We start from the raw sequence: 13,670 nt of genomic DNA, 5'->3' as shown, positions 1-13,670 counted from the left end.
TTTGAACCTCTGACTTGAGAATTATCATGATTGTGTTGCTGTTGTCAAGAAAAAAATTCTTAAAAGAGAGGCTTGACTTTGTCTAATGTTCGGTAAAAGTTTTCTGAGTAATCTAGCATGGTTGTTAGGAATGTGTAAACAAGTCTAGAAACATATTTTGTGCTTAGAGATTGTGCTGTAAAGTACATTTACTTAATCTGTATAAACTGAATCCTTTGGCTTGAGGATTATCATGATTTTATTGCTGTTGCTATTGTATGTCATTATAATTTCGTCAGAAGAGAGGGAACGAGTAAATTGTAGGGTTAGATTTCTGGAGGGGTGGCCTGTGGGTAAAATTGTAATATTTCCAAAATATCTCACCTGGCTTTAGTACATATGCATATCAACAGACGCTCAATGGTGGAGAGAAGTATGGCTTTAGGGCATTTGCATCATTCCTCAGGGGTGGAGAGAAGTTCATCTCCATATCAATGGGTAATTACCTGGGCAAGGAGGGGTTATCTGTACCTGAGACGTGAGGAGAGGGCCGGTCTTGCTTCTGCTAGAGCAGGAAAGAGAGAAGGCCCCAGACCGCAGTTTGTAAGCAATAAACAGGTTTTAAACTTTATTTCTCCCTTTGACTGATTTCTGCTTTTAGAGGTATTTTGCCCCAGTATTTTCTCTGCCCAGACTTACAGATGGCTAGAAGCTTTTCTTATATATATAAGACTTCTTAGGTGCCTTCAGGTCAAAATAATCCTTATGTCAAAGTGGAACGTTTTAGGGTGGCATATTCTGCTACCCTTCATTTATATATCATTTTCCCTAACCAGAATGTAAGATTTTAGAGCAGAGGCTATCTTACTCATTTCCATATCCATGGAAATATGGAACCTAGCAGAATAACAGGCATGATGTACTCCACTAATATCTGTTGAGTGGCTGGCTGAGTGGAAAGTGAATGATAATAAGTAGAACCAGAATAGGTGGAGTAGAGACAGTGAGCAAGGAGAGTTTATTGCAAAACTTTGGGACCCTTGTGGCTGCATATTATTTCAGTCTACATTTTTTGTTTTAGCATTTTCAGATATGGACAACATTACAAAAACACTGCTGGCCAGGGACCAAACAGCCTGTGAACTCCAAAAGAAGTAGTTTAATAGAAGTGATCAGTTGCTTACTTAATGGAACCTAGAATGGAAGTCTATCTGGCCCATAATGAAAAGGAAATCTGGTTTGCAGGAGGGGTGTTACTAGGTGCTTGCAGTGTTCTTTTGAGCCTAGGCTTCAGGGATTTTTCTTTGCTGTTGCCTTGCCTTTGGCAATTCTTTTAATAGGTTGGTGTCCAGGCTTTTTATCTGTGGAACAGGATGTATTTTGAAATTAAAAAAGCTTTTGTGCTTTGATCCTTTTGTTTGAAAGGCATTCTAAAAATGTTACCAACCTTGAGCAGTTGTATTGGCAACAGCAGCCCTGGTGGCATGGGATGATTTTCTTTTATTGATTCACAATCCTCTATAGGGGTTTCTGTCAGTTCAGTGATTTCTGAAAGCTCCTTAGACATTTGGAATATTAATGTTTGTTGCTTATATTGCAGTATCTGGTGATTGGAACTTGCTGTAGGCTCAGGCAGGCAACAGTATGTCCAGGTATTAAATACATTGGAATAAGAGTTAAACAATGATAGTGATATCCAGTATTTCCTCCAGCTTCTAAGAGTAATTTATTTCTTGTGAGGATTAATTAGAACTGGAAATACCAGGAAGGAGTTTGTAGGGCCAGTGGAAAAGTAGGAGTTTTATGGGAAAACTTCAGAGGGTACACTAACCCCTAGATACTGTAGGCTACATTTGATGTGCATTTACATTTATCTGCAGCTTCTGTCAGATTCTGAAAGCATCTAATGTTATCAAAATATTTAAGAAACGCTATGCAAGGTGAATGGCTTTTCTCAGTCATGTAAAGCACATATGTTCTTTGAGGCTTTTCATTAAAATAATTTTGATTTTAGGACATACTACTTATTTTATCTTTTCATTACATAACTTTTTATTACAAAAGTATTACATGTACTGTACAGATATTTAAAAAATCAGGTAAGCAGAAAGAAGCAAAAAAAAAAAGCCATCCTTAGTTACTCAAAGATATTCTCTATAACCATGTTGTTGAATAACCTTTCATATTTTTTTCTATGCAGGTTGATAGATTCAACTATATAAATACAAGGAAAATATTGCAGTATAGGCAACAAACATTAATGTTCCAAATATCTAAGGAGCTTTCAAAAATCACTGAACTGACAGAAATCCCTATAGAGGATTGTCAAGGAAATGGGAAGTAATACTATCTATCTATCTATCTATCTATCTATCTATCTATCTATCTATCATCTATCTATCATCTATCTATCTATCTATCTATCTATCTATCTATCTATCTATCTATCTATCTATCTATCTATCTATCTATCTATCTCATCTATCTATCTATCATCTATCTATCTAATCTATCTATCTATCTATCTATCTATCTATCTATCTATCTATCTATCTATCTATCTATCTATCTATCTATCTATCTAATCTAATCTATCTATCTAATCTATCATCTACCTATAAAAGTATTCACTCTTAAAATTTAAGTGTTGGATTCTCCCAGAGGAGGACGCCGCCCCAAATCACAAATCACTCACGGAAGGCGTCTCTTGATGCAACAAGCAAGAGGAATTTATTCAGAGGCCAGCTAGCTGGGGTCCATGCATTAGCCCGACGCAGCGGGTCTCAGCGAGGACCCCGAACTCACAAAGCTAGAAGTTTTTATAGCATTTTCAAAGGGGCAGTATTTTCTACAGTCACAATACAGTGTTTTTTTTGTTTTTTTTTTTTCATAGACACATAAATTTTCGGCTGACGCCTCATCCTGGGGGTCTGATTAGATAAAATCACTTTCGGAATGTTTAGGGTGGTTCTAGCAAGATAAGCTTAACTGATTGAGGTTGGCTAACTAAAGGTCACTACAATTAACACTGGCTGACTAACTTGTTTTTCAAAGTTCTAGTAATTTTTCTCCTTCTAGGTTAGAAAATGGTGTTTGAGCCTTTAAGATGGCTGTGCTTATGCTAACTTTTGATTCTTCAGGTTCTACATAAGAAATAACAAAGACAATAATATGATATTTCTCATGTATCAAGTGGCAAAGATTATAAAGAATAATACTAGTTAGTGTTAGTGAAGTTTCATGAAAATAAATGGGTACAACCTTTCTGGTGGGTAATTTGGAAGCCAGGAGGTTAATAGTGCTGTTTCTTCCCACTCATAACCCTTTTATTTTCCTCTTATGTGGGCCACTCCACAACTCCTGAGCACACTTAACACAGTGTACGGTTTATTTCTAGGTATGCTTTTCTTGGGTCTATAAAAGCATCTCTTACTTTGCCTTTAGGAAATTAATTCCTTTTGGGAAAGAATATTTTATATCTTCTCTACTGTAAAGAATGTCTGTTGACTTCAGGCAAACACTGAATAAACATTAATTACAGCAGTCTAGATCAGTGATTCTCACCAATGCAACAAGGTGACACTACCTTGAAAGGGGTATTTCAGCTGTCAGAATCATGGAAGGGGAGGTTTGGCCCAGACCAGGGATATAAGATCCTGCCATGTAAGATTCATGTAGGTGAAAAGCCTACCTGTTTGTTCGTGTCTGAGCCTGAAATCTAACTCCATGGTATATATAAACACAGTGGATTTTTCATGTGGCTCTAATATTATACAGACCATTCCTGGTTTGCAATTACTGGATAAAGTGAGGGAATGTTCTGTTCTGAACTTTACCAACCTTTGTTCACATTTCAGAACATCATGTTACCAGTAACAACTGCTCTCTCTCTGGAGTTACCAATACAGCACCCTTATATCATTTTGTATTTGTAGAAGTCACAGGTGGTTCTACATAAAGATGCAGGCATGGGGTTACTTCATATGAATCCTAGTCACCTACTGTATTTGTGCCCAAACACTTACACATTGAAATACATATATGAATTGCTTTCCTCTTATTTTTATTCTAAATTACAATTAGGTCATTATATGAGTTTTTAAATTGAGATATAATTCACACACTGACACTCATCCTTTTTTATTTTTTCATTTTTATAAAGGGGTAGATTTTATTTATTTAATTGAAGTATTGTTGATATAAAATATTATATTGGTTTCAAGTATACAACATAGTGATTTAACGGTTTTATACATTATTAAATCCTTACCCCAAATAGTGTGGTTACTATCTGTCAACATAGAAAGATGTTACTGAAATATTGACTATATTCTCTACACTATGCTTTCATCCCAGTGACTAATTTATATTATGATTGATATTGTGTGCCTCTCTATCCCCTCCATCTATTTTAAAGCATACAGTTCAGTGGGTTTTAGTACATTCACAAAGTTGTGCAACCATAACCACTATCTAATTCTATATTATTTTCATCATACCCAAAAGAAATCCAGTATCCGTTAACCAACCCCATTCCTCCTTCCTTGAGCTCCTGGCAACCATGAATCTGCTTTCTGTTTCTATGGATTTACCTACTCTGGACATTTCGTATAAATGGGATCATAAAATATTTGGCTTTGTTTTTGTCTTCTGTAACTTATCATGTTTTTAAGGTACATCCATGTTGTGGCATGTATCATCTCATTCCTTTTTATGGGTGAATAATACATTTAATTTTTGAAATTATGTGGGTAGAAAGTTTTATTATTTATGCATTTCATTTCAGAAAAGTAAAGAAGGTGTTAACAAAATATTTGTTATAGAAAGGAACACTGGATCAGAGCCACTGATCTAGCTGAGCAGACCAGACAGACACAAATGTAACAATGCAAACAAACACATTATGTTATCAGGGGATAAAGTTTCTCGGACAGAAGTTAGACAGCTAATAATTAGGCAAAGATCGGATCTGAGTGATGGATCCTGTTAGTGGATTAGGAAGGCCGGGAATGAGATGCAACATCCCCCAAAATTAAACTGCCTTTGTTAGATGTTACCCCATCTCGAATGAACCTCCACCAAGTGATCTCTCCTTGGAGTAGGCCCTGGCGTGGCGAAGGAAATAAGATAAAGCAAAATGATCTGGAACTGAACAGATACCTCCTTGGTGGCAACCTAAGAGGACGGATTTGTAGAGAACCCACCCTGGTGGGACCCCACGCCTTCTTTCTCCGCGCGCCTTTGCTCGGAGTATTTGGGCCCTTTCGGCTGCCGTGGCTGAGCCGCGCTCAGCTGTTGGGGGGCGGGGCCCTCGTTGACCATGGCGGGTGACGCCCTCGTTGACCATGGCGGGTGAGCTTGAGGGCTGCAAACCGCTAAGCGCTCTGCTGAGCGGCCTGGCCCAGGAAGCTTTTCACGGGCACTCAGGCATCACGGAGGAGCTGCTGCGGAGCCAGCTCTATCCAGACGTGCCGTCCGAGGAGTTCCGCCCCTTTCTGGCGAAGATGAGGTGGATTCTTAAGGTACCTCCCCTCCTTGCACCGTTGCCGGGAAGCGCAGCCCTTCCCCGCCGCCCTAAGACTCGTGCTCACAGAAGCTGGAAAGGCTTTCCTCTGCCCACCTGTGTGTGCACCACGGGCGCCACATTACACCCCTTAAGATCGGAGTGCTGACTCTGTCGCCTCTTCTCACTTAAGGGTGACCTCTTTCTGCCCAAGCTCCAGCATTCCAGCAGTGCTGACCTCCGACACTTACGGGAAAGGAGGCCTCGCCCACCCCCCCGGTTTTTTTTTTTCCTCAAAACACTTATTTATTGTTGTGTGGATAACAATTTCGATTTGTTTCGGCGAATCTATGAGCTCCATACTTTTAAAAATCAAGAGCCATTCGGTCATCAGCTTTTCTAGTCTGGGAAGTCTGGAGTGTTAAAGTGAACCAGTGTTTGCAGGGGATAAGGGTTGATTGGCTGTAATGAATCCTTGTCAAATAGTCAACTATATGGTTAAGAGAGCGTGTTTACCAGCTTGAAGTCAAAAGTATAGTCAGCCTATTCAATAGAAATGAATGAGAGCTAAACATGTAATTTAAAATTTTCTAATAGCCACGTTAAAAAAATAAAAAAAGACAGGTGAGATTAATATATTTTATTTAACCCAAAGTATTATCTCTTTACATAGAGTCAGTATACAAAATACTAAGATATTTTATATTACTTTTCCATTAAGTAATGGAAATATGGTGTGTATTTTACGCTTAAAACACAAATCAGGTTCATACTAGAAGAATAAGGGACTGCAGGTCCGGAAGTCAGAAGTGCATGTGCAGGCAATGTCTTAGGACCTCCAAACGTTGGGGGTTACTTCTCACCAGATGGACAATATTTTTGATTCTCTTATTTTGTTAGGAGATAAAAAGTGCAGGATATCCAGAGAAGAGATTGCCTGGGAACTCTCTTACTTTCTTTTAAATACATTGCTGGTTATATACAGACATTGCTCTCACTGCTTTCAGTCCTGTGCCTATAGATGGAATGCTTCAGTTTTCTGAGTGATTCTGGGTTGAAGAGTTGCGTGTCTCTCTTGGTGTTGGGAGTAGAGCAGCCTCTGCATAGCTGATTGGTCTGAGGTACCAAGAGGGAAAGCCTTTGATTGTGTGACACTGTGGGTTCTAGATGACATTTAGTTCCCAGTTTCATAACCTTGTAAGCAGGGGTATACCTTGCTAATTCTTACGGACCCATAAGAAGCAAATGTGGTTTTTAAGCAAAAAGACTTTGAGTGGTGATAGAATGTACATCTGCAATAAAAGAGAACATACACAAATAATCACTATGGAAGGACACTGCAATATTTTAAAATAGAGGTCTGAGTAAGCTACTGTGGACAGAAAAATGGAACTAGTTCTTTTTGGCAGGTTTCTTGGAGATTCCATTTTTGCTGCTCTTAAAGAAAGTGTAGAATATTTTAGGCTGAAATGAGGGGCAGAAAATAGGGTATTCTAGGTTAAGAAATAGCAGGGTTGAGGCAGGAAAACCTAGAGCAGTTCAGGAAATGGTGAATATTCCAATTTGACCAAAAAATGGTAGTACCCAATATGGAATATTGGTGGAGGAGTCAGGTGTCCCGTCCAGCGGGACCTAGTTATTTGTGGGGACGAGGGGGATCCGACCTGAAAGAAAATGGGGGCGAGAGAAGAGCGAAGGCAAGACAGTATTCTGATCAAGCCCTCAAATTTTATTGTAAGACGGGGGTAGATATACACCAGTGTTCAGGGGCAGAGTGGGCCATAGGATACTTGTAAGCAGGGGATTGGCTGCATAGCAGGGATGGCGCAGCGAGTTACATTCTGATTGGTATATGATAATGGGGAAGGAGGGGGAGAAGAGTATCTCTTGGCGCGCGCGGGCTTTCTTGTTGGCGCGCGCGGGCTCGCAGCTAATCTCCAGGAAGTGAAGCAGGAACCTCATGAACTGTGGCCATCTTGTTGTCTTTGTGTGGCTCCCAACATCTCCTCCCTTTCTATTTATTTCAGAAAGGTGGGCCTTAATCGAGTGAGGGAATAGAGGCCTGGCTCCTCCAGCAGGGTAACATTTCGCAAATGCTCTCGGTATCTTTTAGGGAGGAGAGGCAGAGCTGAAAGCCAAATTAATCTTAATATATCAAGGCTTTATGTACATATGGATACCAACCTCTATGCAAGCCAGGCGTATTCTCAGGGAGGACCAGAGAGGTTCTAGGAAGAACCCTCCCTTGCGGTACTTTGTCTCGCACTCATCTCGATGCCCATACCCTCATAGTTAGGGGTATGTCTGGTTCTGGCTGACCAGCATATGGGCCACATTAAGTACGGTGCCAGAATCGATGGTACCATGGTTGAGGCGCCTGTAAAGTTGAGAACTGGAGACCGGGAGCATTGGTTGGTTCGGTGTAAGACTCTTCATCACAGGCTGTAAGTCTGTGATAATGAACAGCAACTGCTGGCTTGACGAGCTGGTCAACCTGCTCTCGAATAAAAACTGTCAGTTTTCTTAAGGCCCAAGGGCCAAGAGACACTAAAAGGAAGAATCCTGCCAAGGGTCCAAGGATGGTGGGGATCAGAGTAGTTAACCAAGGGGTGGCAGAGGTCTAGTTTTTATACCAGGCCTCATCCTTTTCTCTTTGTTTTTGCCTGGCTTCTAGGTTTTTCTTAACTTTATCAATGCTATCTTGCACTAACCCTGTTTTGTCTTTATAGAAGCAACATTCTTCTTTAAGAGCAGCGCAGAGGCCTCCTTCTTTCAGGAAAAGGAGGTCTAACCCTCGGCGATTTTGGAGCACTACCTCAGAGAGAGAGACAACAGATTCTTTCAGGCTGTCTAAACCTTCTTGCAGATTTTGTATGTCTTTATCAATAGCCTGACTAAGAGCATAATATTGTTGTTTAGAAGTAATTATGGAGGCAATGCCTGTTCCAGCCCCAGCTGCTCCTAATCCTAATATTACAGATAAGGTAATGGCGGTTACTGGCTCACGCTTAGTGCGAGTAGAGCCCGAGTAATATGGAAGGAGGTCTTCGGTGGGATGTATGGAAATCTTGGGCATGAGTATGACTAAAACACAATATTCATTGTTAGATATTAGCAAGCGCGGGTTAACAGAGGGCGTTATGCCAAAGGAGCAAGCAAAATAAGTACCGTTGGGCGCGACAAGGAATTCATAGGACAGCGGGGGTGAGAAGGAGCTGTTACAAATGGGTATTAGCTGAGGGGGTAGACGCAAGATGGGGCTATGTATACAGAGGCCTATTCCCGAAAGCTGCGTCAATGTGAGACCCGGAGAGGTCTCTGAAAAACGGGAGGGGTCTGACCAGCGAGTCTTGCTGGAGTCATTGGTAAGTATGAGGTCTGCTGAGGTGTTTACTAAAACTGCTATCCCTTCGTAAAACGGGGGAACGGGGGAGAAACATAACCAGCACTCGCTATATCCAGTGGAGTTAAGGGATTCTGCAGTCACATTAGCCAGGCCTTTAAGGATTTCGCCTGTAGAGGGTAAAACTGGGGGGAGCAAGGCCTGGAAAACAGTACTAGTAGACAGGGGAGAAGGGTTAGAAGGTCTTGGGTCTCTTGCCTTAGGGGCAATAGGGCCAAGGACAACGTGCTTGTTGGCGTTTGGAATGGATCGAATTAATTTGATTTTAAAAGTGAGCCCAGGGTCCTTCCCTGAAACATAAAGCCTTAGCCCCCATTCATGTCCCCTGAGCCATCCATCAATAGGGGCCCTTTTTCCCTTGTCAGTAAAGGCAATGGAGAGCGGTGTACATCGCCCCCTTGTGGATTGGGTGCTTTGACATTCTGGGGTAACAGTTGAGTTAGGCTTGGGATTCCAAGCCCTACTTACAGTTATATAATCCCAGGTGGAGCTAGGCTTCCAACTAGCATCTCCTGTAGTCTCACACCCCCAGGAGTCACAGAAATAGGAGTCTCTATATCCACATTTATAGTTAAGGGCTCGATCTCTATGAGCTCCCGGGCAAACATAAAATTCTGTTTCTCTGAGGTAGGTTCTCCTAGGGGTGTTGTTACACCCAGGAGAGGTGGTAGATTGTCCCTCAGGGTAGGTCTCAGGGGAGGTGGAAAAAGGAAAGTAAATGTCTGGGGTCCCCCAGGCCGCAGAAGCTCCAGCGGCCAAGTCACAGAGGTCAGGGGCAAGAACAGGCCATGGGGGGGAACTTGCTAAGGTAGAAGAACTGAAAACGACGTCTCCTGCTTCACTGGTGACTGTCCAGGTGAAATTGAAAATCTGATGGGTCCAAACGGGGCGAAAGGTCATGACGAGGGTCAATAGTGTACAAATCTTCATTTTTGCCTCCTGAAAATAAACAGAAAGGGAAGGCTTCTCAGGGGTTAATATGCCCTGGACTGGAATTATTATTGTTTTTGCCTCTATTTGTGTCTAGGAGTTTAATGAGCCTATCTGGGAGCCATCGGGCATTTTGTGCCTTAGCATCATATATACAAGCATGTCCTTTCCCCCATATGAGCACAGGGTCAGGCCCGTGCCATGTGTTGGTCATCGGATCTCTCCACATAGCCTGTGCATAATTATCTGCCGTGGAGGGATGCCAAAGGCGATCAGCAGCGGTTTTACCCGCGGAGTCATAAGTAAGGAAATTAAGAACAAACAGTGCATGATTTAGGAGTGTCTTTGCATTACCTGTTTTCGGATAGAGTACTTCTCCCCCCGACTGAAGTTTGAATAACATGTTTTTAAGGGTTAAGTGGGCTCTTTCAACAATGCCTTGGCCTTGGGGATTATAGGGAATTCCTGTTATGTGCTTAATACCTAACTGCGCACAGAACTGTTTAAAGCTAGAGCTGGCGTATCCAGGCCCATTGTCAGTTTTTAAGATTTTAGGTGGTGGTAGATATGCCAGGCATGAGAGAACATGGGTAATAACATTTTTAGTTGCCTCTCCCGTTTGCAAGGATGCACATAGGAAACCACTACATGTGTCAATAGACACATGGATATATTTTAATTTACCAAAGGGAGGGTAATGAGTGACATCCATTTGCCATATCTCTCCTGGAACCAACCCCCGGGGGTTGATTCCGTTATGAGGCTCTGGGAGGAGAGTTAGACATCCTTGACATTGCCGAACTATTTGGCGGGCCTGTTCTCGGGTGATTGAAAATTTGAGTCTAAGAGTATGAGCATTGAGATGATGTAGTTCATGAGCCCGTTGGGCTGCAGCCAAGGGTGAGTCTGACGTGACAGAGGCTACTAATTGAGTCGCCAGATCAACTCTGTCATTGCCTTTGGCAAGCGGCCCTGGAAGGCTAGTGTGAGCGCGTATGTGCCCGATGAAAAAAGGGGCATCGCGGTTTAGAATTAATTTTTGCAATTTTGCGAATAGGGGGGAAGCATTTGTAGAGGGACGTATGTAAGGCACTGTCTCTAATAGGGGAACAGAGGTTGCTACATAGGCACTGTCAGTGTAAAGGTTAAAGGGGGCATCTATTAAAAGCTCAAAAACTTTGATTATTGCAGTTAGTTCAACAAGTTGTGCAGAAGAGAGGTCTGTCTGTATTCGAGTAACTTGCCCATTAATACTGAAAGCGGCTATACCGGAGGAGGACCCATCAGAGAACACCATTACGGCCCTAGCAATTGGCGTGGTTTTAGTCCTCTTGGGAAAGACAACCGGGGTCTTTTGAAGGAACTGGACTAATCTGTCTGCAGGGTAATGATTGTCTATTGTCCCCTGGAAGGAGGTGCAGCTAATTGCCCAATCATCATCATGTTGAATAAGCCATTGTAATTGAGATGTATTGTATGGGAGGGTTATAACTTCAGGGTCTCTCCCAAACAACTTGAGAGCTGCCTCTCGGCCTAAACGTAAGAGGGCAGCAACTAATTGAGGATAGGTAGCTAAGACTCTAGGGGGGGAGGCTGGCAAATGAACCCAAAATAGTGGATGGTTTTGCCAAAGGACTCCTGTAGGGGAGAAGGGGGTAGGGAAAATGAGCAGCCACAAACTTAGATGTGGAGAGAAGTAGCTAATGGTCTGTTCAGAAATAGCCCGCTCTACAATGGTTAATGCCCTTTGTGCTTCTGATGAAAGCGAGCGGGGGGAGGAAGGATCAGGGTCTCCACGTAGGACATCAAACAAGGGCTTTAACTCTCCGGTGGTCAGCTTTAAATAAGGCCTGAGCCAGTTGATGTCTCCTAGCAGACGCTGAAAATCATTAAGAGTGTTTAAGGAGCTTCTCTTTAACTGAATTTTTTGAGTGAGGATTTTATTAGAAAATAATTCAAAGCCTAAAAAAAGTTGGGGGGGGTGGACCTGGACTTTTTCTGGGGAAATTTGTAGTCCTCGATCTCGGAGGGCAGTGACTAGCTGTTGACTGGCCGCATAGAGCTGTTGCTGGTCAGGACCGGCAAGAAGAATATCATCTATATAATGGATAATATACAAAGTGGGGAAGAGCAACCTAAAGGGGTCTATAGTCTGGGCTACAAACTTTTGGCAAAGAGTGGGGCTGTTGGCCATTCCTTGTGGGAGAACTCTCCACTGAAACCGGGGAGAAGGCCTTACACAATTGGTAATGGGTATACTAAAGGCAAAACGTTTGCAATCATCAGGATGCAAAGGTATGGAGAAAAAGCAATCTTTTAGATCAATTACTAATTTGACATACCCTTTAGGGATGGCTATTGGAGAGGGAATTCCCGGTTGTAATGCGCCCATAGAGACCATAGTCTTATTAACCGCCCTGAGGTCTTGTAGGAGCCTCCACTTGCCTGATTTCTTTTGGATTACAAAGATTGGGGTGTTCCAAGGGGATGTAGAAGGTTCAATATGTCCAGCAGCCAGCTGTTCCTGCACTAACTCTATGGCTGCATTTAATTTTGTAGTGGTAAGGGGCCATTGATCGATCCAGACAGGAACATCACTTTTCCAAGTAATCTTGTCTGCCTGGAGTGCAGGAGGAGCAACGGCCCTTACGAAAAATGTTTTTCAAACCCTAAACCTGAGCGGTCTATCTTAGGCGTGGCCAGTATCGGGTTGGGATCTCCCTGTTTTAGTTTGCCCAACCCCTGACCAGGGAGGTAACCCTGTGAAAGCATCTGCTGTGTTACAACTTCATTAGGGCTACACATGATGACCTTCATTTGAGAAAGGATATCTCTTCCCCAAAGATTTACCGGCAACCCAGGAACTACGAAGGGTTGAATGAATCCGGTATTTCCTTCTTCATCTTCCCAGTTTAATAACTGTGAGCTCTGTAAGGTGTTTCTTGACTGCCCAATTCCTTGTAGATGGGTCAAGGAAGCGTGTAAGGGCCAGCTGGAGGGCCATGAAGCCTGAGATATGACCGTAGAGTCGGCCCCCGAATCTAAAATTCCTTCAAATACTTTTCCTTGGATTTTAAGTTTAAGAGTGGGGCGTTCTTTAGTAATAGCTTGGATCCAATATAAGTCTGAAGAACCTGGGGTAGAGGAGCCTCGCTGCTTATGAATAGCAGGGTGAGATGTACTTAAAGGGAGGGGGAGCGCCTGCGCAAGGCGCTGACCTTTCATAATGCTGACAGGGCACTGGGGGGCACTAGCAAGAATTTTTATTTCTCCAGTATAGTCATTGTCAACTAAGGAAGGGTGGACAATAAGGCCGTTTATTGTGGTGGAAGCTCGCCCTAAAATTAGAAAATAAGTATCTTTGGGAGGTGGGCCATAAATTCCTGTGGAAATAATTGTAATTCCCTCTTCAGGCGTTAATATTGTTGAGGAGGAGGCACAGAGGTCAAGTCCTGCACTCCCGGGTGTGGCCCGATAGAGGGCGGGAGTGCTACAGCTAGGCTGTTCCCCGAGGCCGGCTGAAATGGAATTGGCTGGGGGGCCCGGGGCTGGCCCCTCAGCTCGTTTCCCTGAAAAGGGGGGGTGAAAGGATTTGTGGTACTGTAAAAAGGATTTGTTGGATTGTTACGGCACTCTTTGGCCCAGTGCCGCCCCTTATGGCAGCGAGGGCAAATACCGGGGACTGACCCAACTCTAGGAGGAGGAGCTGTGGTAGGGCATTGGCGAGCGAAATGGCCTGGCTGTCCACATTTAAAGCAGTTACGCATAGGCGGTGCGCCCCTGGGGAAGGAAGGAGGATAAGAAGCCGGGGGAGTTTGAACAGCGGCACCTACAGCTAAAAGGGCTTGGACTTTG

General features: G+C 43.0%; 1 protein-coding gene across 2 annotated transcripts in view; it reads left to right on the top strand.

Moving 5' to 3' along the window:
* Window positions 1–5,291: 5,291 nt before the first annotated feature.
* COMMD1 (copper metabolism domain containing 1) overlaps window positions 5,292–13,670 on the top strand; it is a 174,684-nt gene continuing 166,305 nt past the window's right edge. Inside the window, exon 1 of one of the 2 annotated variants that reach the window (XM_057497159.1) lies at window positions 5,292–5,501. In XM_057497159.1, coding sequence (XP_057353142.1) covers window positions 5,325–5,501 — 177 coding nt within the window. In that variant the 5' untranslated portion in view covers window positions 5,292–5,324. The remainder of the gene's footprint in view (window positions 5,502–13,670) is intronic. The other variant, XM_036904304.2, reaches the window with a different exon arrangement.

The sequence above is a fragment of the Manis pentadactyla genome, chromosome 2 (genome assembly GCF_030020395.1).
Source record: "Manis pentadactyla isolate mManPen7 chromosome 2, mManPen7.hap1, whole genome shotgun sequence".
NCBI classification, from domain to species: Eukaryota; Metazoa; Chordata; class Mammalia; order Pholidota; family Manidae; genus Manis; species Manis pentadactyla.
The sequence above is the reverse complement of the archived record's forward strand: the minus strand, read 5'-3'. Positions and strand labels throughout refer to the sequence as shown.